At 48.7% G+C, this 24,916-nt stretch overlaps 1 protein-coding gene and 1 pseudogene across 1 annotated transcript in view; one reads left to right on the forward strand and one right to left on the reverse strand.

Annotated features, from left to right (window-relative positions):
- LOC136661527 (IgGFc-binding protein-like) overlaps positions 1–24,703 on the forward strand; it is a 34,025-nt gene extending 9,322 nt beyond the window's left edge. Inside the window, exons 8-21 of the mRNA XM_066638811.1 lie at positions 1,265–1,820; positions 3,589–4,187; positions 4,994–5,573; positions 6,871–7,070; positions 8,573–8,714; positions 10,300–10,628; positions 12,566–13,139; positions 14,019–14,614; positions 16,141–16,705; positions 17,526–18,118; positions 19,096–19,669; positions 21,550–21,749; positions 23,038–23,418; positions 24,413–24,703. Coding sequence (XP_066494908.1) covers positions 1,265–1,820; positions 3,589–4,187; positions 4,994–5,573; positions 6,871–7,070; positions 8,573–8,714; positions 10,300–10,628; positions 12,566–13,139; positions 14,019–14,614; positions 16,141–16,705; positions 17,526–18,118; positions 19,096–19,669; positions 21,550–21,749; positions 23,038–23,418; positions 24,413–24,703 — 6,180 coding nt within the window. The remainder of the gene's footprint in view (positions 1–1,264; positions 1,821–3,588; positions 4,188–4,993; positions 5,574–6,870; positions 7,071–8,572; positions 8,715–10,299; positions 10,629–12,565; positions 13,140–14,018; positions 14,615–16,140; positions 16,706–17,525; positions 18,119–19,095; positions 19,670–21,549; positions 21,750–23,037; positions 23,419–24,412) is intronic.
- Positions 9,890–10,012, reverse strand: LOC136662025 (5S ribosomal RNA; annotated as a pseudogene).
- Positions 24,704–24,916: the final 213 nt, after the last annotated feature.

Genomic DNA, 24,916 nt, shown 5'->3' on the forward strand with positions numbered 1-24,916 from the left:
GGTGGCAGGGGTAGAGTGCAGAGCGGGCAGGGGGTGTCTGGATCGGACCCAGGAGGGGGGTGGAATGGCAACAGTGGCTCATACCTTATCCATCTCCCTTCCAGGGCCCGATCTGCTGACCCAGATCCACTCGGATTCGCATCCAGGCACATGTCCAAGTGGACCCGTTACGCAGGCTGGGGCTTACTCCAGGGCAAAGAGGACAAATGTCCCCTTGAGTGCTCCGGACTGAAAAATCCCCCCTATGGGATACAGCATAAGCTTTGCTGGCCCTGCAGCATTGGCATGGGGGAATTTAGGTAGAATTGGGCTGACTTTTAGTAAAAGGCAGCTAATTATGTTTATCGGGTCTCTTAGTGGGCTTTGATCATTATTAGGCCAATGAAATGCAGGCTTCTGCAGAGCTGCTTCCAATGAGGAACAAGCTGGAGATTGGAAATGAATGAGATGGACACACACACACACACACACACACACACACACACTTAAATCGCCTTCCCTCAGTGTCTCTTGGGAACATAAGAACAGCCCCACTGGCTCAGGCCATAGGCCCATCTAGTCCAGCTTCCTATATGTCACAGCGGCCCACCAAATGCCCCAAGGAGCACACCAGATAACAAGAAGACCTGCAAGGCCTTCTGGGAATTGTAGTTAAGAACGTAAGAACAGCCCCACTGGATCAGGCCACAGGCCCATCTAGTCCAGCTTCCTGTATCTCACAGCAGCCCACCAAATGCCCCAGGGAGCACACCAGATAACAAGAGACCTGCAAGGCCTCCTGGGAATTGTAGTTAAGAACATAAGAACAGCCCCACTGGATCAGGCCACAGGCCCATCTAGTCCAGCTTCCTGTATCTCACAGCGGCCCACCAAATGCCCCAGGGAGCACACCAGATAACAAGAGACCTCATCCTGGTGCCCTCTCTTGTCATCCTGGTGCCCTCCCTTGAAGGTTTGCATTTCATTTTCTCCCTTTTTTTCTCCCCTTAGAATTAGCAGTTATAGGTACTATTGGAATTTAGGTTTTTTGTAGGAAAAAAAAGATTTTTCAAAGGAAGACATCAAAATATTGAATTTGGAGAGGGGATCATAAACAGTTGCCTTAAAAGTCACCGGACTGATGCTTTAAAATAAGTATCCAAGTTGGATTTCAAAAGCAATATATGCTCTAAATTTAAAGACAAAAATTTAATTTGAATTCATTTCATATGACGCAGTCAGATTTCATTCTTACAGGCTTCTCCTCTTCTGTTTCTGTTCCCAGGTGAATGGCTTGCTGACCCACCTGCCCTATAGAACGGGCCTGGAGCAAATCTACATCTACCGAAAGGGCTGGAATACAGTTTTCCAAACTGATTTTGGCCTCATGGTTACCTTCGACTGGCAAAGCCATCTCACCGTCACTGTGCCGAAAACCTACCAAGGGGCTCTTGAGGGTCTCTGTGGCAACTTCAATGGAGACAGCCGAGATGACTTGACCAATGGTGATGGTGACTCAGCAGCTTTGGGTCAGAGCTGGAGGGTGGCAGAGTCCCTGGGATGTGGGGAAACCAGCTTCAGGGAGTGTCCTGGGTTAGGAAACATTGCCCAGAGCCAACGAGGCAACAACCTAGAATGTGGGCTCCTTGTGGACAAGAGCGGTCCCTTTAGGGAGTGCCACAGCAGAATTGACCCAGAGGTGTTTTTCATGGACTGTGTCTATGACTACTGCACATTCAGTGGCCAGCGGGCTGTGCTGGGGCATGTCATCGCTGCTTACGCCTTGGCCTGTCAAGCCAGTTGGGTGACCATCTACATCTGGAGGATCCACATATCCTGGAGTGAGTACGCGTTTGATTTTCTCCTCCTTGTGATAAAAAGAACACAGCTCGTCCTAGGACATGTCTACAATGAGATTCGGAAAAGATTTGGAAGTGTATTTAATTGTACAGGCTTCCCCCCTTATCTGTGTGCCCCGTAGCCACAGTTTCACTTATCTGCGGTTCACGAATTCCCCCCCCCATTGTGCAAATCATTGTTACAAGTCATAGTAAGGGGAGGGCACAGGGACACAGATTGTGTCTGTTGTCTTGTGTACTCCTCCCTGGGACATTGGTGGGCCACTGTGAGATACAGGAAGCTGGACTAGATGGGACTTTGGCCTGATCCAGCAAGACTCTTTTATGTTCTTACGTTCTTAAATGACTTACCTGTCTCTGATTGCGGCCCTCCTGTCCCTGTCTCCTGTGTCTCACTGCCTCTGTGATGCTGCAAACGCTACCAGACAGCAGGGTGGAGGGCTGAAAACAATGCAACACTTAGCAGCGTGTTGTTTTGAGCCCTCCTACCCACTTCCTGTTAGTGCTGCCTGTTAGTATTTGCAGACACCACAAAGACAGCAAGACACAGGAGGGCTGCAAACAGAGACAGATATATCATCTGCATGGTGATGGGGATTTGTGAACCGCTTCTTGTAGAGTTTGTTGCTAACCACAGTTTCTGGTACCTGCAGAAGCAGCTAGAACCTGTACCCCATGCACATGTGGGAACGCCTGCTTACATGTGGGGAGATGTTCCAAATGTACTGCCTTCTGCTGCTGAGAGCACACACTGCGTATGATATCCTTGGTACATTCATCGCTAGGGCTGGCCCATCTCTGAGGCCACCTGAAATGTTTACGTTGAGTGGCCCTTTAGAGGGCTGTTGTAAGGACAAATCCCCGATGCATCTGTCTGATGCCCTCTCCAGCTTGCCTCTCCGCTAGGCGGCGTTTCAATCCTCTGCTCACTTGCAGAGAGCAAGTTGAAAGAGGATGGTAGCAGTGGCAGCTTCCTCCTCCGAGGTGTAACGGACTTTCTCAGAGGTGTAACGCATTGCCCCAGGGGCAGTGACATCACTGATATTGTGATGTCACTCTGGGTTCTCCTGGGAGAAGGAAATGCTTGTGGTGGTAGCTTCATGCCCCCTGTTTCTTGAGGGGGAGCATCCATAGAAGAAGGGTCATGAGGCCGATAGTGCCTCCTCTAGAACTAGGGCGGAGCCAGAGGGGCAGTCATGTGTCACCCTTGGCATGGCACCCAGGGCAGGTGCCCCTCATGCTCTGCCCTAGTTACACCTCTGCTCCTTCTCCCTCCGGAACTACAGAAGGAAGAACGAGAGACGGAAAAGGTGCCACAGCTCCAGATCTCTCTGCCAACTAGGTGTTTACAAGCCCCTTCATGACCCACATCGCTGAGTAAGCATCTGAGCCTAGAATTTCCTGGTTCAGGTCCAGCCCTTTTCCATTCAAAATCAGAGGGAAGGAAACTTTGTATACTGAGAGATTCTCCCCATGTGCTGTTCATGCTCCCAGCTTTTTGCTTGAGTGCATCTGCTGCTGGATAATCCCTCGCTGGCTGCTCCTGTGTGTTTAAACGACTGCAGGTCAAACACAGATAACATTTGCAAGTGTCTTGTACCCAGGAGTGAGTTCTGAAACCACAAAAATTGACAGAGGGATCAGTGCTCGGTTTCCTACTTTGCAGTGCTTCAAAAGTGGGCGTGAACGAGGAAGCGTTTCAAGCCACACTGAAGTATGGAACGTGCATATCCTTCTCCTCTCGTTTCAGAGCCAGTCTGTCCCCAAAACAGTCATTATGAACTCTGCGCCAGGGGGTGTCAACAGACCTGCGGCAGCCTCTTCTCACCCGTTCCCTGCTCGGCGCACTGCGCAGAGGGCTGCATCTGTGACGAAGGCTTTGTGTGGAGTGGTGACCGCTGCGTCCCCGTGTCTCAGTGCGGTTGCGTGTACCAGGAACGGTACTACTCAGCTGGCCAAACCTTTTACCCAGCCCACAAGTGCAATGTGGAGTGCGTGTGCCAGGCTGGTGGAACTGTTTCATGCAAGGAAGTCTCCTGTGGCCCTAATGAGGAATGCAGGGTGGTGGGCGGCATTCAGAAATGCCACCCAGTTGGTTCAGCTACTTGCTCTGCTTCTGGTGACCCTCATTACATCTCCTTCGATGGAGTCCACTTCAACTTTCAGGGTACCTGTACCTACATCCTTGCCAAGACCTCCTTCACCAACAAGGAGCATCTGGTTCCATTTACGGTCAGCCAGGAGAATGAAGCCTGGGGAAGTGGAAAAGTCTCGGTCACCAAGATGGTTTCCGTGGAGGTCTATGGCACCAAGCTGACCTTGGTGCAGAACAAGAGGGGTCTGGTCAAGGTAGGTAACGAATCAGGGCTACCCAGCAAATTTTTGCAAAAGTGAAGTTCAAAAACCATTCTCAGGGCTCCTCCCCTGAAAGAAGAAACCAGATAATGTTCAGGGGGTGTATGTAAGGAATGTCAAATATCTTGGGGGTTTTTTACACACCGTGAAGGTTGGCCCTGAAATTTCACACAAAGTGAAACGAAAAGCAAATACAGATTCCTACAGTGGTGAGGAATGTTGGCAACCTTCAGTCTTGAAAGATTCTGGTATCACGCTCTGAAAGGTGGTTCTGGCACAGCGTCTAGTGTGGCTGAAAAGGCCGATTCAGGAGTGACAATCCCTTCCGCACTGGGAGCAAGTGCAGTCTGTTCCTGGTCTGTCTCCCTGGCTATGGGCCTTCCTTCTTTGCCTCTTAGCCTCAGACTGTTGGCAAAGTGTCTCTTCAAACTGGGAAAGGCCATGTTGCACAGCCTGCCTCCAAGCGGGCCGCTCAGAGGCCAGGGTTTCCCCACTTGTTGAGGTCCACTCCTAAGGCCTTCAGATCCCTCTTGCAGATGTCCTTGTATCACACGGGAGTGGTGAGGACCCATGTGAGAAGTTACAAGGGAAGCCAAATGAGATTCTCTGATTTTCTTAGGGGATTTTCTTATGCAAGTTTTCTTATTGGGAATGTCAACTGGGGTTGACTTTGACTTGCTGAGAGTTGAACCTGTGACTGTGGTAAGGACTGGAAGCAAAGGTACTTGAAGCTAGCTTTGTGACCATCAACCACCCAACATGCCCAAATTCATGCCCTGCACTCCCTCTCCTACCTGCAGGTGAATGGAATATTTCAGGCCCTCCCTATAGCTCTTTTTGATGGACATCTCAGAGCCTTCCAGCATGGGAATAAGGTCTTGATACAAACAAACTTTGGCCTTCTTGTGAGCTATGACCTGGTGTATCGTGTGAGGGTCACTGTCCCAGGCACCTATCAAAAGCAGATGTGTGGCCTATGTGGGAATTACAATGGCCGGAGGGACGATGAGTTCTTGCTTCCTGATGGCAAGGCAACTTCAGACGTCACTGCATTTGGGTCAGCCTGGAAGGTCCCGATCCCTGGGGCAGCTGGAGTTTGCTCAGATGGATGCTCTGGGAACAACTGCCCAGTCTGCGAGGAGAGGAAGAAGGACATTTTCAAGCAGCACAACTACTGTGGGCTCCTCACCATAGCTGACGGTCCCTTCGGTGCTTGCCATGGCAAAGTGGATCCCGATGTGTATTTCGATGATTGTATCTATGACTTGTGCCTGGGCAATGGGGACAGTGAGGCCTTGTGCCAGAGTATCCAGAGCTATGTGTCTGCCTGTCAAGAGGCCGGGGTCTCTGTCCAGCCATGGAGGAGTGCATCCTTCTGCCGTGAGTACTGTGATGCTCAAGTCTAGGTCCGTGTGGTTGAACAATTTTTATTTATAATTTAATGGGTGGGTGGATGGGTGCATGTGCACATAGATATTATATCAGTGGTTCCCAAACTGTGTGCTGCGGCACCCAAGGGCACCATGGCATATTCACAGGGGCATGTCAGGATGTCCCCAGTGGCCTTTTCTTACCAGCTCTCCTATCTTATATCACACAAGACTGCACACAATTCAAGAAGGCGGCAACTGGGAGAGATGGTTGATGGCACCACATCAACAGGGCTCCATGATGGCTGAGGGTCGTGACTGCGGTAAAAGTTTGGGAACTGCTAGATTACGCCCTTGTAAAACAAAATTATGATGCAAAGAAGCTTCCCTTACTAAAATGAAAGGAGCATCTTACAAAACTAAAACAAAAAGCCATGATTTCTATGCGCACAGATCTACCCACAAAGGCAGCCATTAAGTGCAACTAAAACGGAAGCATCTCACAGCAACCTTCTCCCCGAACCAAACACATAGTTGAAACGCCAAGTCCTCAGAGACCCCCAGAAGGAGGAAAGGGTGGAACCTCCAGCAGGCAGGCGTGCCAGAGTGTCAAGCCCACTCAATAGTTTGGTTATGACAATCTTACTTCCCAGTCCATAGTCAAAGTGATTCAGGTGTGGTTGTAGTGTTTCTCTGTGGTTCAACAACTGAATAAGGGATAGTAGCTCTAGATCTCTTGGCCTATCATTCCAGCCAACTTAGGACTGATTGATGGCAGTAGGAGGGGAGAATAGAGGGGCCCATGGCTTTCCCCCATCTTTCACCCTCATTTTCTGCACAGGTCTGCCCCCTGGAGTGCAATCTTAGCAACACCAGCAGTGCATAAGAAGAAACCCGCTGGATCAGGCCAAAGGCCCATCTAGTCCAGCTTCCTGTATCTCATAGTGGCCCACCAAATGCCTGAGGGAGCTCACAATACAACCTGTGGCGTGGTGCCCTCCCCTGCATCTGGCAATCAGAGTCAGCCTGCCTCTAAAACCAAGAGCTTGCACATACCTACTATGACCTTTAACCCGTAATGAACTTTTCCTCCAGAAATTTGTCCAATCCCCTCTTAAAGGCATCTAGGCAAGATGCCATCGCTCCTTCCTGTGGCAAGAAGTTCCACAGACTAATTACACTAGTGCTGTTTTATTTATATCTACCTGAAGATGCCCCCCTGAGTTTAATGGTGACTTGCATAGAATTGCAGCTGAGAGATCTTTTTCATCCTTTTTTTAAAAACGCAAATTCTCTCTCTGCTGTAGCTCTGACCTGCCCATCCAACAGCCACTACGAAGTCTGTGCCGATTTCTGCTCCACCGACTGTGCCGGGATCACGGACTCAAGGATCTGCCCCGAGACTTGCTCCGAGGGTTGCCAGTGTGATAATGGGTATTTCTTTGACGGCCTTGACTGCGTCGCTGTGGATAAATGTGGATGCTCTGGGAATGGAAGCTATTACAAGGTGCGTCCCCCTAGAGGAGATAGCAACATGGTCTTGTCTTACCAGTGTAGTGTTAGGAGATACGTGGAATGATTCAGGCTTTTGTTTCACCTGAGCATCTGGGAGGAGGAGGACGGGATGCCCTGCGAGGAGATGCTCTTCCTGTCTGACCCGGGAGTGAAGGGTCCAACCTGCAGAGGTCCCTTCAACTGGAGATGACAGAGATTAAACTTGAGACCCTTTATATGCAAAATCCATGTTCTATGGTTGAATTACTGCAAGGCTCGGCAGGAGTGGTTTCATTAGCCCAGTGTTTCTCAGACTGTGGGTCAGGACCCACTAGGTGGGTCATGAGCCAATTTTAGGTGGGTCCCCATTCATTTTAATATTTTATTTTTCATATAATAGATTTGGTGCTACATTAGTATTGTGACTGCATATGGGGAAATATTACAGACCCGTACTTTTAACAAGCTACTATGTATATTCTTTTATGTAAATGAAAGTTACTCCTGGGGAAGTGTGGGTAGGATGGCCACCTAGAATTGTTAAAAATTTTCCTGCTTGATGATGTCACTTCAGGTCATGATATCACTTCCAATGGGTTCTGACAGATTCTCATTCTAAAAAGTGGTCCTGGTGCTAAATGTGTGGGAACCACTGCTTTAGCTCCTGTGAAACCATCCAAACATCAGGTGTCCACAACCTTCATTAGAGAGTTGGTCAGATATGATGTGATCTCCCAGAGGACACCTAAACTGAGTTGTAAATGGTCAATCTCAAGTTGCGATCTCAAGTTGCATTGAGATTGATAGACCAGCACTCCACCAAGACTACAGTTTATGGAAACATTCATTGGTAAGTGAAGCGTTGCCTCACCATTGTAGGGGAAAGTTGCCCCTGTTGAATTTCTACCTGTGATGCAGCTATTAAAGGCCAAGAGGTCCAGGCTTCATGGACCTCTGACCGTAAAATAATCCTGCACTCTTTCGTACCTGTGACATTTAATGCTCTTCTTTCATTTTCTTTGCTGGTACGCTGCAGAGCAGCTGAGGTCAAGATTCTTTGGTTTTCAGGCTGCCAAGGTGGCACCCCTCTGCCAAGAGTACCCACTTTGAGATCTCTGATACCTCACAGAGGTTTACTGTTGGTTGTGTTAAAGGCTGTTAGTCAAAAGAAACTGTTTTGCTTCTCTGCTAGTCTAGACAGTATATTCAAGATCAGATACAAACAGAAAAGAAATGAACTTGCATTGAATTTTTTTTCCCCCAGGCTTTGTTCTCCTGCCTTTCAAGTTGTATATATTTTTCTTTATATGTGAGTCAGGACTACTGAGTTCTCTTCTCAGATCTGGAAGAGAAGGAAACAATATAGCGGTTAGAATAAAGGGCTTGGGAAACAGTATTTTGGGCTTCTGTTCCTGATCTGACCACCAGGGATCTGAAATGTGTTTGGCAATGGAAACTATGGTGGTAGTTGGTAATGCGATGGTTGTGCTTTCCCCTTGGCAAATGCCCGCCCAGCCCAATGAGAAGGTCCTTCTGAATGAATGCCAACACATCTGCAGCTGTATCCCAGGCCGGGGAGTCATCTGCGAATCTCACGCCTGTGCCGGTGACGAAGAGTGCAAGGTTCAAGATGGGATCATGAGCTGCATCAATAAAGGTGAAAGGCTGTCATGGGTGGAAGGAGCCTTCAGAGGGTGCTTGGGGGCTCCAGCTGAGTGGGCGGTTTTGCGACACAGATTTCGCTTGGAGACGGGCAATAAGAACATAAGAACAGCCCCACTGGATCAGGCCATAGGCCCATCTAGTCCAGCTTCCTGTATCTCACAGCGGCCCACCAAATGCCCCAGGGAGCACACCAGATATACAGGCATTCCCCTGTTTCTGTGGGGGGGGGGGATGTTTTATTTATTTATTAATTGTTCACATTTTTGTGCCGCCCTTCCTCCAAAGAGCTCAGGGCCGTGTACACAGCTGCTGCCCTCCTTTTGTCCTCACAACAACCCTGCGAGGTAGGCGAGGCTAGAAAGTGACTGGCCCAAGGTCACCAAGGAAGCTTTGTGGCTGAGGGGGGATTCGAACCTGCATCTTCCAGGTCTAAGTCCACCTCCCAAACCACTATGCCACCCTGGCTCTCATATGTTCCCACTACCTCCTTCCATGGGTGCCAAAATGGCAGATAAAAATGAACCCTATACTTACTGTGGCACTGAGCATTGTTTCTTAAAGCTTCTTACAGCTCTTCCTTGGTAGTGCTCGTGGTTTGCAGCCCTCCCTGTTACAGAATGCTAAAGGAGGGATGGGAGAAGCAGTTAGACAGAATGCTAGAGGAGGGAGACAGCCAGAACAGAACACTGTCTGCAGGACGCTGTCCACTTGCCGTTAGCATTCTGGCTGTCTCCTTTCTCTAGCGTCTCGTGTTCCTCCTCTAGCATTCTGTAATAGGAAGGGCCAGTGATATCACTGGAGTTTACGTCACCCAGTGCAGGAGGCCAACGCATCACCCCCATGATGTATGTTCTCCCATACAGTGGCTGGGGCTACAACCCAAGCGGTAGGGCACTGGGATGCACCATCGCCCCACTCCCCACTGGTTTTTTAACTATAACTTTTGATAGAATAGAGCTATTTCAGCGTGGTTTGTTTCATTATATTCCGCAAGAAATTACGCATTGAATGATATATAACATGATGGTATTATTAAGAAATACCAAGATTTTAATAATTTTGGCTTGTAGTGGTGTCACCCCCCTTCCCCCATGCTCACCCCCCAGTGCAGCCCGCACTGTCTGGACAAATGGTTGGCAACCTTCAGTCTAGAAAGACTATGGTAGAAGCCTACAGCACCCGGTATTCCCAGGTGGTCTCCCATCCAAGTACTAACCAGGCCTGACCCTGCTTAGCTTCCGAGATCAGACGAGATTGGGAGATAGTGTTCAGTATAGGGAGATGGTTGGCAACCTTCAGTCTCGAAAGACTATGGCATAAGCCTACAGCACCTGGTATTCCCAGGCGGTCTCCCATCCAAGTACTAACCAGGCCTGACCCTGCTTAGCTTCCGAGATCGGGCATCTGCAAGGTAACAGTTGCTGCAACACCACTGGGAAGGGCTGGAAGAAGTAATGAATGTGTGGGTGTGGATAAGTTAAACAGTGGGTATGGGATTCGCAGATATGGGGGATGCCTATACTTTACCAAAACTCCCAGATGGTTGTGCCGAACCCACTACGATTTCTTCCTTTCAGACCCTTGTAAAACACTCAAGTGCCGGACCAAGGAAAGCTGCAAGGTGGAGGAGGGCCGAGCAAAGTGTGTCCCAGACTACAATGAGACCTGCTGGGGCTGGGGAGATCCTCACTACCACACATTCGATGGCTGGGACTTTGATTTCCAGGGTACCTGCACTTACACCATTGTCAAGTACTGCGGGAACGACCCTACGCTGGTGCCGTTCAGAGTCGATGAGAAAAATGATAACCGGGGCAGTCAGGCCATTTCCTTTGTGAGAACGACAACCGTCTATGTGTACGGACACAGCATCTCCATCCACAGAAAGGAAGTTGGCAAAATCCGGGTGAGTCCCAAAATAGGACTTGATACAACCCAGCATCAGAGCATGAATAGAAGAGGAGGAGCCCATCAGTCAGCACCAAAAGCCTAGCCAAGTCAGAGGCAATGTACACCACCAACCTGGTTAGGCTGTTGACTAAGTAAGAGTGTGCGTTCAAGCTCAAAGAATTCTGGGATCTGTAGTTTGGTGAGGCAACTGAGAATTTTCTGTTCTATGTTTCAAACCCTTCCCAGAATAATCCATATATTCACATTTTATACTGCTCTTCCTCCAAGGAGCTCAAGGTGGTGTACATAGTTCCTCCCCTCCTTTGTCCTCACAACAACCCTGTGTGGTAGGTTCAGGCTGGGAGATAGGGACTGAGCCAAGGTCACCCAGGAAGCTTCATGGTTGAGCAGGGATTTGAATCTGGATAAGAACATAAGAAGAGCCCAGCTGGATCAGGCCATAGGCCCATCTAGTCCAACTTCCTGCATCTCACAATGGCCCACCAAATGCCTCAGGGAGCACACGAAACAACAAGAGACCTGCATCCTGGTGGCCTCCCCTGCATTTGATGTAGCCCATTTCTAAAATCAGGAGGCTGCACATACCCATTATGGCTTGTAACCCGTAATGGATTTTCCTCCAGAAATTTGATTTGAGAATGGCTCCCTCTCTTGAGAGTTTTCGGCGAGGCCTGAAAACACTGTTGTTTAAACAAGCCTTCTGATTTCTGGCCTTCTTAACATTTTTATACGTCTTTTAGTTTGTTACAGGCTTGATTCCTCGGTGACTTGCTCTTTTTTCTGTCTTTTAATCTGACTACTGTTTTTATGGCCTCTGTAATGTGTTTTTAAATGTTTTTATCTGTTATGTATTAATGTTTTTAAAATCTGTTTTTTTAATATGTTATTAGCCGCCCTGGGTTCCGTTAGGGAGAAGGGCGGGATAAAAATAAAGTTTTATTATTATTATTATTATTATTATTAAATTTGTCCAATCCCCTTTTAAAGGCATCCAGGCCAGATGCCATCACCACATGCGGAGGCAAGGAGTTCCACAGACCAACCACACGTCTTCCATGTCTATGTTCGACAGCAGAACCACTACACCACCCTGGTTCTCAGAGTTAAATTTATCCCATGCATCTCTTCTCTCTCTCCCCCCCCCCATTTCATTCTGTATATTAACTACTTATATTCTGTATACAGGCACACAAAATGCAGAACCATAGGTTGCTGCTGTTGTTTTAAAGGGGTAAACATGCAAAACCTTCCCATAAAACAGCTCAAAGCACCAATACACATCACTTGACAAAGTTCAGCTCAGATGTGAATTTAAGATTTGCGGAGTGGGAGAAAGCATCAAGGAACAGATGTAAAGCCACACCACTTGGCCACGCTAAAGCAAAACAGAAACATCCAGCTCAGGAACAGAGATAAGGCTTGCAAGCTTTGATATGAAACACATCAAAGTTTAAGCAAGAAGCATAAGAACATAAGAAGAGCCCCGCTGGATCAGGCCAAAGGCCCATCTAGTTCAGCTTCCTGAATCTCACAGCGGCCCACCAAATGCTTCAGGGAACACACATGACAACAGACACAACCTGCGTCCTGGTGCCCTCCCCTGCATCTGGCAATCAGAGGCAGCTTGCCTCTAAAACCAAGAGTTTACACATACCTACTATGACTTGTAACCTGTGACGAACTTTTCCTCCAGAAATTTGTCCAATCCCCTCTTAAAGGCATCCAGGCAAGATGCCATCACTACTTCCTGTGGCAAAGAGTTCCACAGACAGCAGATTTAAAATGTGCTGTTTTGGCCAAAACAGAATAGCACAATACAGATTGGTTGGAGATTACAGCTTTGGGGCAGGACAAATCTCTGGAACCTATCTAGACAAGCTAAGATACTGTTGTAAAATGAGATAGACTAATGATTCTGTCCCTTCTTTCCAGCTGAATGGTGTCATCACGAGTCTGCCTGTAACTCTAGAAGATGGGAAGTTGTGGCTTTACCAGAGTGGCTTGAAAGCTGTGCTGGAAACCGACTTTCAGCTGGTCGTTTCTTTTGATTGGACCTGGCTGGTGGAGATCACCTTGCCCAGCAGCTACTATGGCACCACCTGTGGCTTATGTGGGAATTTCAACCAAAACCCAGACGACGACATGGTGACGCCCACAGGCGACAAGGCCACGTCTGTGGTGGAGTGGGCTGGGAAATGGAAAGTGAAAGATCGCGACCCTTTTTGCTGGGACTTCTGCCAGGGGAACTGCCCGACTTGTGAGGAAAGCCAACGCCGGCTCTTTGAGAGCGAGGAATTCTGCGGGCTCATCACCAAGCTGGAAGGTGGCCCCTTCCACAAATGTCATCAGAAGGTCAGCCCTGACGACTTCTTTGATAGCTGTATCTATGATGTCTGCCTCAACGGCGGGGCCAAGAACATCCTATGCCAGGCCCTGACTGCCTACGCTTCCAGCTGCCACAAGGAGGGTGTGGTTGTTGGAGACTGGAGAACAGAGAGTGGTTGTGGTGAGTGCAAGTTGACGTGGTGGGATCAAGTATTGATTTCTGTTTGAGGCCCCTGGCTCCAAGAAGGATGTATGAGCCAGGCTGTTTTATCACTTGATCCTGATCATGAAAAATCAAATGTAGGTTTGTATTTAGTACACTGTTATACTGCCCTTTCTCCAAGGAGCTCAGAACATATAGATAGAGTAGTACAGCTATTTTCAACCACTGTGCCGTGGCACATATAGAATTCGGGGGAGAGTCACATATCAGTGGGGCCATTGGAGGATCGGACCCCCCGGCCGGCTGTGTGGTGTACCTTCTCCGTTGTCAAAAAACTGATGGTGTGCCTTGTCAGTGTGCCACGAGATGAAAAAGGCTGCAAATCACTGGAGTAGCAGAACTACAACACGCTTGATTATGTTTGAACAGTTAAGGGCCCCGATCCCAAGATAACAGGGTACCACGGCTGGGTTGATCATACAGGAGACGGAAATGGGCAAAGCCAACATGGATGAAATGATGGGTGGGTTTGGTGTAAGATGGTTTCTTTATAGAGCAAGCCTCCAACTTGGGTCTAATATGAAGTATCTACTAAGGAAAGTGGGGTGCAGTAATAGATGGACCAAATTCCTAGACCCCTGTTCCATTGGGCCAACTGAGCCTCTGCTTTGTCCAGTAGTCTGCTGTCAGCCCTACAGCCCCAAGGTAAGATACAACTATGACCTTACCTTCAGGAGGCTCCCTTGACTTCCTCCCCAATGCAGAATGCAGTGCATGTCCCATCGGCACAGCGATGTCAGTGCTAGAAAGTGGGTTAGGATTGCACGCTTACATGTTGCTTTTGGGACTTGATTTCTTTGCCTCCTGTAAGGTCTCTGCCGCTCTGTCCTCTCCCAGCTTTGCCATGTTCGGAGAACAGCCACTATGAGGCCTGCGGAAATGCCTGCCCGGCCAGCTGCTCCGACCGCTCTTCTCCTTCCACCTGCAACAAGCCCTGCGTGGAAACCTGTCAGTGCAACGAAGGCTATGTGCTCAGCGCTGATAAATGTGTCCCCGTGGGCAGCTGTGGCTGCACCTACAATGGCCTTTACTATAAGCCAGAGGAGGAGTTCTGGGCCGATGAGAAGTGTGGCTCTCTCTGCAGATGCGACCCAAGCCTGGGCATGGTGGTGTGCCAGCCTGCCAGCTGCAAGGCCAGTGAACGATGTGCCACAGTTGATGGGGTCCGGGGCTGCCACGCCGTTAGTCACTCCACGTGCACCGCAGCCGGGGATCATCACTACACCACCTTCGATGGAAAGAAATACAATTTCACAGGCACCTGCATCTACCAGCTGGTTGGGCTGTGCTCCGAGGACCCCACGCTCACTCCGTTTGCGATCACGATCCAGAACGGCCAAGGAAGTAAGGCGATGCCATTCTCTTCTGTGGTCACACTGAGCGTCTATAATCGAACCATCACCATCAGTCAGGAGCATCCTCACACCGTCCAGGTATGTGGATCTGATGTAGGGGCTAGCAGCATGTCCTATGCATGTCTATTCAGGCGTAACGCCCATTAAGTTCAATGGGTCTTACGCCCAGGTAAGTGTATATAGCAGTGTTCTTCAACCTTGAGGTCACAAAGTCTCCGTCGTGGGGTTGCGGCAACTTACAGGAATGAAAAAGGTTGAAGGCCACTGGATTGGAGCACCACCAGGTAAAGTGGGGGGGGGGGGGGAGAGAGGCATCTGATGTACCTCTTCAGATACCGGGAGACTATGTCCCAGTCCTGCTCAGGTTCATGGCAATGGGGCTAAAATAGTTTCACTAGGGCCAGGCTTCATGGTAACTTTTTCTGCTCTCTCAAAATTTTAAGAATATTTTGTTACAATGAACAGTGCTAGGAATTGCATATAAAGAGCGGGGAGTGGGCAGCAATGGGGCAGGGAGTGGGCAGATAGGGTCTCTGAAGGGGGACGGGACCAACAGTGGGTCTTCAGCCTCATGCTTTATTTATTTATTGGGGTTGTGGCATGAAAAAGACTGAAGACCACCAGTGGACAGGATTGCAGCCTAAGAGTTATGACGATCTTGCTGAGTCAGCCCAACCGGTTGACTTTAAGTCAAATGACCAAGGGCCCAATCCTAGCCAACTTTCCAGCATCTGTGCCCCGACGTAAGGAGACAAATGTTCCCATACCTTGAGGAGGGCTCTGTGATTGCCTCTCCACCACAGGATGCAGTTTACACCCCATTGTCATAGCTGCACTGGCACTGGAAAATCAGATGGGATTTGGCCCTAAGCCATTTACTGTCAGCCCCTGAACCGTCAAACTGTAACATGGGGCTATTTTTACTAGCTGGTCTTAGAAGCTGTTATGAAATTAGTAAGATACTTGATGAAGCACTTGGTGTCAAGTCAAGTCAAGTCAACCTTTATTAGGCATAAACATTTGGTAGGTGAAGACTCTGTACGGAAACCGTAGAGAGAATATAAACCTAAGTAGTACACAAATATATGTATATGTGCACACCTACGTGTACACACAGATACAAACGTACAATACATTTTACATACAAACATGGATTATTTAAAAAACAAAACAATCAGTTACTCTGCAGTTACTCTGCAGATATTGCCAAAGATGTAATGTACTCAGTGATTACTTGCTACAGAAAGCTTGGCTCGATTCAAATTACTCAAATTTAGGAACTGTGCGACTGAGAGGGTTGCATGCTCTACATCACCTGCTAGAAGGAATTGAATTATAGCTTTCTCAGAATGCCCTGTTTTAGCATGGAGCAAGGGAGAGAGAAATTGCTGTCTTAGAAGCACTTGGTGAACATTTTCAGATCTTTGCTCCGGTTTCCATAAAGAAACTTGGCATGATTTACTTTAAAAAAATGGCTTTGTAAGATGCATGTGTTGGCAGAGCTTTTACTTATATGTATGGATTTGCAGGGTTTTTATCTATATCTATTGATTTTGGTTGCCTTTGTTTAGGTATGTTGACAGCGTTCTCTACATTTCTTATAGGTCGATGGAGCATTTGTGAACTTGCCCTTCTATGATGAGGAAAAGGTAAAGGTCTACATCGGTGGAGCCCATGTACTTGTAACAACAAAGTTTGACCTCACTGTGACCTTCAGCTGGGACAGACTTGTCCGTGTCAGAGTCCCCAACAGCTATCTCGATGCGCTTTGTGGACTCTGTGGCAACAACAACCGGAATCCCAATGATGATCTGACCTTGAAGGATGGGAAACAGGCAGCAAGTGTTATCCAGTTTGCAGAGAGCTGGAAGGTAGGTGAGATTCCTGGCTGCGTGAATGGATGCACCAATGACTGTCCAACGTGCGGAGAAGCAGAGAAACAAATCTACAGCCGGGATCCATACTGTGGGATCCTTGTTAGGACAGATGGACCGTTCAAGCAGTGTCATGAAGCCATTGATCCAACACCCTACCTAGATGACTGTGTCTTTGATACCTGCCGTTACAAGGGCCACCATGATATCCTGTGTAGTGCAATCAGTGCCTATGTGACAGCCTGCCAAGCTCAGGGAATTCAGATTGGAGAATGGAGATCGACCTCCTTCTGCAGTAAGTATTGAGATCTGCTTTATCTGGGTAAGACCTGGAGAACATGACTGAGGATGTATCAATGCCCTCTGGTTGTTTGGCTGGAGCAAATCTGGGTAAGACCTGGAGAATGTGACCGAGGACGTATCAATGCCCTCTGGTAGCTTTGCTGGGGCAAAGTTTGAAGGCAACCATTTCCTTCCAAAATTTCCGAGAATATTCCTGAGTTCCTGACTCTAGTGGCTTCTAGAATGGCCATAACTTGGAATGGCTGTGAGGCTTTCTAAGGTGTGTTTTGATACCTCCAGCACATCAGTGTGGCCCGATGACACCATTTCACCTTGTGATGCAATAGAATCTCCCATGGAAAGTGTTGACGCCATGTAATTAATCAGGTGGCTTGCGACCTGCCCAAATGTGATTGGCTTAGCTGCTCTGACGTCACAGAGAGACTGGGCAGCCTTGGGATGGGCAGGTGGGCGCTAAGGCAAACCAGGCAGGCCTTGGAAATTGAATGAACACTGAGGTCTGTTTAAATTACAGAGTTACCTTCTGCCCACACGCCATTGGCTTTTAAATAAGACTCTGATGATGCAAATATAGCCTTCTGGGTGTCACAGATATGCTTACTGGTAACCAAACAGGATGTTTCATAGTAAAAACTGTAGGGTTTTTAAAAATAGACTTAAAAGTTATAACTAATTTTATAATTTTGCTTCAGAGTCAGAAACAGAATAGAATGCAGATTCAAATACCCCAAGTCTGCTCTTGCTGAAACAATACACTGATTTAAAAAATGGCTGTTCTTGCCTAGCTCTTCATGATCACTGTTTCCTTGCAGGCCTCTCCTGCCCACGCAATTCCCATTACGACCTCTGCGGAAATGGCTGCCCTGCCACCTGTCACGGCCTCTCGGCTCCTGATGGGTGCCAGATGTCCTGCAAAGAAGGCTGTTACTGCAATGCTGGGTTTGTCCTGAGTGGAGATTGGTGTGTCCCCATCGGGGACTGCGGTTGTGTGCATCAAGGCAGGTACTACAAGAAGGGAGATGATTTCTACCCCGGAGCCACCTGCCAGGAAAGATGCCACTGCACAGACAATGGGGTCGTTGAATGCCAGAAGGTCTCCTGTGGGGTCCATGAGGAATGCAAGGTGAAGAACGGCATCCAAGGCTGCCACCCCATTGGCTGCGGCACATGCAGTGTGACGGGAGGGACCCACTATCTCACCTTTGATGGGAAGGCCTTCAACTTCCCAGGATCCTGCGCCTACACCTTAGCCAAAGTCTGCAGTACGGATGCTGGGCTTGTGCGGTTTTCTGTGGTGGTGGAGAATGAGAGCTCAGGTGTCGGACAAGTGGTGCCAAAGGTGGTTGTCATCACTATTCATGGTTACATCATCAGCCTTGCACAAGGAATGAACTGGAAGATTCTGGTAGGTTCCCTTTTCTGTTCGTACTTTGATTGTTACCCTCCCACAGATCTCTCCTCCAGCAATTCATGTTCACCTGCAGCCAGGTGTTCACTCTGATGTGTGAAAGTTTCCTACTTGGTCAGGGAAACCAAGTGAGTTGAGTGATATTTCCAGTAAGAACTGCTCACCCAACCATGATCTTTGGGTTTTTGTTTCTCCCTCTTTAAAATAAATCATTCATGAATCCAAGAAATGACATATTATTTTGGTATGCCACAGCCCATCTGATGCTGACTGTCGTTTTCTAAATACAATCTAACCTTGGCATTCATGGGGGTTCCTTTCCCAGAACCCCCATGGATGCCAAAACCTGTGGATAATAAAATCCGTAGATGGAAACCGGCATCCAGGAGGTCTGGTCTAGAGGGCGGCAGGAGGTCTGGTCTAGAGGGTAGAGCCTCCATTTGCCTGAAGAGAACATCTGAAGGTCGCCAGTTCGAGGCTATCGGCACCATGCGACCTTGAAGCAGCTGACAAGCTGAGCCGAGTTATTCCATCTGCTCTGAGCGTGGGAGGATGGAGGCCAGAATGTGAAACCAGATCAGAGTGAAACATCTGGACTGTTCTGGTTCTTGAAAGATAGAACCTTCTTTCAATTGTAAAAATCCCTACGGGGATTTAATCAGCCTGCCTATGTAAACCGCCTTGAATAAAGTCTGAGGATTATTATTATTATTCTGAGGTGAAAAACCAGAAGTACCTTTCTAAGGCCTTCTCAGGCCTTCCAAGGCTTGGGGAGCCTGCGCATAGCCTCCCCAGGTCTTAGAAGGCCCCCAAAAGGCACCCCTGACACCCCCCGGGTGTGGCACCATGGGGAAATTGACCCCCTTTGTCCCTTTAGCTATGCCACTGCTTCTGCTTCCCAGTGACATTTGAAGTGGTGCCCTGCCAGTCTTCATTCTAATTGCGGCCCATGGCTTCTCCTTTTGTTGGCACAGGTAGATGGAGAGACTTACACCCTGCCATTGGTGATAGAGAGGAGGAAAATCTGGGTGAATCAAGAAGGGAAGAATATTGTGGTCCAGACCGATTTTGGCCTCAAGGTCCTCTATGATTCCTCCCATTATATCTTGGTCTCAGTCCCCAGTGTCTACCAAGGACACATGTGTGGCCTTTGTGGCAACTTCAATGGTGTCAAAAGAGATGAATTCCAGCTGCCTGATGACAGGAGCACGCCGAACGTGACGGAATTTGGGGCCTCCTGGAAGGTCTCTGCTGAGAACGAGGCCCATTGTTCTGATGGCTGTGGGCAGGCTTGCCGCAACTGCGAGGCACTCCAGACAAGCCCTTATAGCGTTGAGAGCTCCTGTGGGATGATCCAAGCCTCCTCGGGTCCATTTGGTGCCTGCCACTCTATGGTGAAGCCGGCTTGGTATTTCGATCACTGTCTGTATGCCATGTGTGCAGCCGACGGGGACAAGGAGGTGCTTTGCGAGAGCCTTCAGGGCTACGCGGCTGCCTGCCAAGCTGCTGGAGCAAGCATCAAGGCTTGGAGGACAGACTCCTTCTGCCGTGAGTTTAAGAAGGAATCCGCTTCTGCTGTAATCAATGTGTTTGGAAGCCTGAAGTCCAAGATTTCTCTCTTTCTCTCTGTGTTTTCAAATTCATTTATGGTTCCTCTGTAGCTCCTGACCGTACGGTGTTCCCCTCCCTGTGCGTGTTCTCTCTCACTTTCCCCTCTCTTCTCATATCTTCAGTGTGCCCCTGATCAGGACCTAGGAGAGGGGGGTAAAGGGGATAATTTGTACCCAGCCCCAGGGTCAGAAAGGGGGTCCAGGAACCAAAGGAGGGGGCCCCAGAAATCTCTTGGGATCTTACGTTTTCCAATCTCACCCAGACGCACTTGCCCACACGGAACGCACATGGCAATAACTACTGCCAAAAGCCACACGCACCAGGCCCAGTAATGCATACATTCCTTAACAGTATCACATCTGGGAGGAAGCTGGCCTGTTCCAGGAGCTCTTTGGCTTGTGGGTCTGCTTACAATGAAGGAGTGGATGGGAGCTCAGGGACACAGCTGTGGGGCTACAGCTGCTACAGAAGTGGTGCTCATCCCTATTGCCCCCCTTCCCTCTGTTTCACCCCCTCTCCCTTTGGGAAGGGGTCCCAAAGAAACTTTGTACCCCCTGATAGAATTCCTCTTGGAGGCCCTGCCCCTGATTTCCTCTGGATCGCTCCTTCACAACCTCCAGAGATCCATCTCTTCCTCCTCTCGGCCTCCTCCTTTCTCTTCCAAGAAGGAGGTAGGCACTTGAGAAGAAAAGATGTAATCCTTCTGCCCACCCTGACTCTCTCTAGGATATCAGCAGCTCAGCCAATAGCAGAGAGAGGCTCTTCAATCTGCTCTGACTCTCTCTGATGTTAGGGAAGGTCAGCCAATCATTGCTGGTGGCTTCAGAACCATCACAGTCCCCGACACAGTCCCCTAGTGCAAGGTCAGTGTTTCTCAAACTGTGGGTCGGGACCCACTAGGTGGGTCGTGAGCCAATTTCAGGTGGGTTCCCTTTCATTTCAGTAGTTTATTTTTAAAATATTAAGGCTTGATGCTGCCATGGTATGTGACTGCATTTGGGGAAATGTTACACACCCGTACTTTTAACAGGCTATTATGTATATGCTTTCAACAATGATAGTCAATGGGATTTCCTCCTGGGTAAATGTGGGTAGGATTACAGCCTAGGATGGTTAAAAAGTTCCCTGCTTGATGATGTCACTTCGGGTCATGACATCACTTCTGGTGGGAACTGATGGATTCTCATTCTAAAAAGTGGGTCCCAGTGCCAAAAGTGTGAGGACCACTACTATAGGTGGTTCAGTTAAGCCTTCTAGGCAATGTGGCTTGGTCATGTCGTGAGAATGGATGATGGCCGGATCCCAAAGGATCTCCTCTATGGAGAACGCGTGCAAGGAAAGCGCCCTACAGGTAGACCACAGCTGCGATACAAGGACATCTGCAACAGGAATCTGAAGGCCTTAGGAGTGGACCTCAACAGGTGGGAAACCCTGGCCTCTGAGCGGCCCGCTTGGAGGCAGGCTGTGCAGCATGGCCTTTCCCAGTTTGAAGAGACACTTGGCCAACAGACTGAGGCAAAGAGGCAAAGAAGGAAGGCCCACAGCCAGGGAGACAGACCAGGGACAGACTGCACTTGCTTCCAGTGTCGAAGGCATTGTCACTCTCGAATCGGCCTTTTCAGCCACACTAGACGCTGTTCCAGAACCACCTTTCAGAGCGCGATACCAGAGTCTTTCGAGACTGAAGGTTGCCAACAGTACAGGTTGCACACTGGAATTCTACTTTGCTTCTTTCTCTGGTGTTTTATGTCTGAAATAAATTTGCTGGTTTGTTTTAGCTTTTCTTGGACAACATTAATTTTGTGTTCTGTCCCCAGCTCTCTCCTGCCCATCCAACAGCCACTACGAACTGTGCACCAGGTCCTGTGACCAGACCTGTTCCGGTCTGTCTGCTCCCCTCCTCTGCACTCATAAATGCTTTGAAGGCTGCCAGTGCAAAGCTGGCTACATGTCTGATGGAGGGACATGTGTTCCCATGGACAGATGTGGCTGCGTGCATGAGGGGCGCTACATCAAGGTGAGTGATGGATTTTTTTAAATTCAAGGACCATAAAGGAGCTGCAGAAGCAATGAACTGATCCTCTCAAGTCACTGTGGTCTGGACTAGAAAAGCAGCAGGATGTGGGGAAAAAGATGACCAAATTCTGTGGTGGTAAGAGTGGGTGGGAATACTTCAGGCTGCAAGTTGGGGGTGTCATTCTGGGGGTGCCACTAAAAAAATTAGCACAGAAAGGAGAAATGTTCTCAACCTCTCCCAGCTGTGTTAGTTTTCTGTTGACAAGAAGCACTGTGGTTGTGTTTAACATAGGGGGGCATTCATAATGGTTTCCCCCCATTGGCAGTCTCTGATGCGGTACAGTCAGCTCAACAGACTCCTACAACTCCACTCTCAGCAAGTCAAAATCAGACTTGGTGTACTTTATTTGAAAGACATAGGCAGCAACTGTTACCCTGCACATGCCCAATCTCATCTGATCTCAGAAGCTAAGCAGGGTCAGGCCTGGTTAGTACTTGGATGGGAGACCGCCTGGTAATACTGGGTGCTGTAGGCTTATACCATAGTCTTTCCATGTCCAATCTCGTCTGATCTTGGAAGCTAAGCAGGGTCAGGCCTGGTTAGTACTTGGATGGGAGACCGCCTGGGAACACTGGGTGCTGTAGGCTTATACCATAGTCTTTCCATGTCCAATCTCGTCTGATCTTGGAAGCTAAGCAGAGTCAGGCCTGGTTAGTACTTGGATGGGAGACCGCCTGGGAACACTGGGTGCTGTAGGCTTATACCATAGTCTTTCGAGACTGAAGGTTGCCAACCACCAATTTTAAACATATATTTTATTCTAAATACGATCTTATATTTTAAAGCAAAGTTTTCTTTACCCAATGTGTCATTAATCTGTGGAACTCCTTGCCACAGGATCTGGTGATGTCACCTGGCCTAGATGCCTTTTAAAGGGGATTGGACGGATTTATAGAGGAAAAGTCCATCACGGTTTTCAAGCCAGGATGGGTTTGTGCAAACTCCTGGTTTTAGAAGTAGGCTATCTCAGAATGCCAGGTGCAAGGGTGTGTCACCAGGATGCAGTTTCTCTGAGACATCTGGTGGGCCACTGTGAGATCCAAGAAGCTGAACCCTTGGTCTGTTCCAGCTGGACTCTTCATATATCTTATGAATGGGAACTGGACACAGCTGTACTCATTTCAGCATTTAAAAATGACATTTTAAAAAATACAATTAACATTTTCTTATGGGACATCATTCCACAGCATTATGCATGAGCTTGTTTGTCTGGGAATTCCCCTCTTAGGCTGAAGAAAGTGTAATCTCTAAGGACTGCTCTGAGAAATGTACCTGCCATGCCTCAGGTCACCTCATCTGTGAGGAGGTGGACTGCAAGAAAGGGGAAACCTGCGCACTCAAGAACGGCGTGCGTGGGTGTGTGAGGCAGGAAGGCCAGTGTACACTCACCTTAGGAGGCCAGCTCACCACTTTTGATGGTGCCTCTGGGGAAATACTCTACAACGGGGTCTACGAGGTGGCCTCCCTGTGTGACAACATGGCCCGCAGCTGGTTCCGGGTGATTGTGGACATGAGGGGATGCAGTGACGGCGAAGTGATGGCTGGCGCGGCAGTCTATGTCTTCTTCCGAGAGGCCTTCGTTGCCATCAGCAAGAACAAGGAGGCTTGGGTAAGCCAACCTGGCTTGGTACCCCCTGTTGTGGTGGGGGGCTTTGCGGGTGGGAGTAGATAGAACTTGTGGTCTGTGGAACTCCTTGCCACAGGATGTGGTGATGGCGACTGGCCTGGATGCCTTTAAAAGGGGATTGGACAAGTTTCTGGAGGAAAAATCCATTATGGGGTACAAGCCATGATGTGTATGCGCAACCTCCTGATTTTAGAAATGGGTTATGTCAGAATGCCAGATGCAAGGGAGGGCACCAGGATGAGGTCTCTTGTTATCTGGTGTGCTCCCTGGGGCATTTGGTGGGCCGCTGTGAGATACAGGAAGCTGGACTAGATGGGCCTATGGCCTGATCCAGTGCTGCTGTTCTTATGTTCTTATGGGAGAAAAAGAGGGAACACAATCAAAGTGATTGTGTTGAACGATCTTGAAGTCTGCCATGCTGTCTTTGCTAGTGTGCTTCCTTATGAGGAAAGGCAGCAACGTCTGGGGCTCTTCCTCCTAGAAAAAAGATGCCTGGGGGGGCGGGGCATCATAAAATTAGGCATGGGGTAGACAGAGTGAATAGAGGGATGTTATTTCCCATCTCGTACAACACCAGAACCAGGGGGCATTCACTAAAATTGTGTGGTGGGAGAATTAGAACTGGCAAAAAAAAGAAAAATATTTCTTTACCAAGTGTGTAATTAATCTGTGGAACTCCTTGCCACAGGATCTGGAGACAGCACCTGGCTCAGATGCCTTTAAAATAGGTTTGGACAGATTTTTGCAGGAAAAGTTCATCACAGTTTACAAGCTATGATGTGTACATGCAACCTCTTGGTTTCTGAAGTAGGCTGTCTACGAATGCCAGATGCAAGGGAGTGGCAATGCATTGTTGGTAATTTCTTGTCTTGTGTGGTCTTTGAGACATCTGGTGGGCCACTGTGAGATACAGGAAGCTGGACTAAATGGGCTTTGTCCTGATTCAATGAGGCTCTTATGTCCTTGCGTGTTCCAGGTGAATGGCCAGCCAGCAAAGCTCCCAGTGAAAGTCTCCGAAACTGTGTCTGTGAGCCTATCCCAGGAAGTTCTTACCATCAACCATGGGACTGCACTTCAGGTTATCTTTGGGCTCCGAGGGGAAGTAACAGTGAAGGCCAAGGACAGCCTGTCAGGGAAGCTGTGTGCATCCTGTGGAAACTTCAACGGGGACAGTTCCGATGACCTGATTCTACCCAATGGAAAGGTGGTGGGAAACATTGCTGAGGTCATCGATGCCTGGAGGGCCAGAGATTTTGCTGGCTGGTGAGTGGTTTTGCAGTAGCTCTGGTGCTTCATTCATTCACTGATCCACACATCTCCATTGTCGGAGTGCAATGGCAGCCCTGGCCACTGTGCTATCCGAGCAAGTCTGCAGGTGCTGCTGCCCCCACCTTCTAGGACCTTCTAAGGGCCTTAAAATAGGAAGTGATGTTTTATGGTCCTCCAGAGGCCTTGGAAGGCCTTCCATGGGTCTGGGAGG

Source organism: Tiliqua scincoides, chromosome 10 (assembly GCF_035046505.1).
Source record: "Tiliqua scincoides isolate rTilSci1 chromosome 10, rTilSci1.hap2, whole genome shotgun sequence".
NCBI lineage: Eukaryota > Metazoa > Chordata > Lepidosauria > Squamata > Scincidae > Tiliqua > Tiliqua scincoides.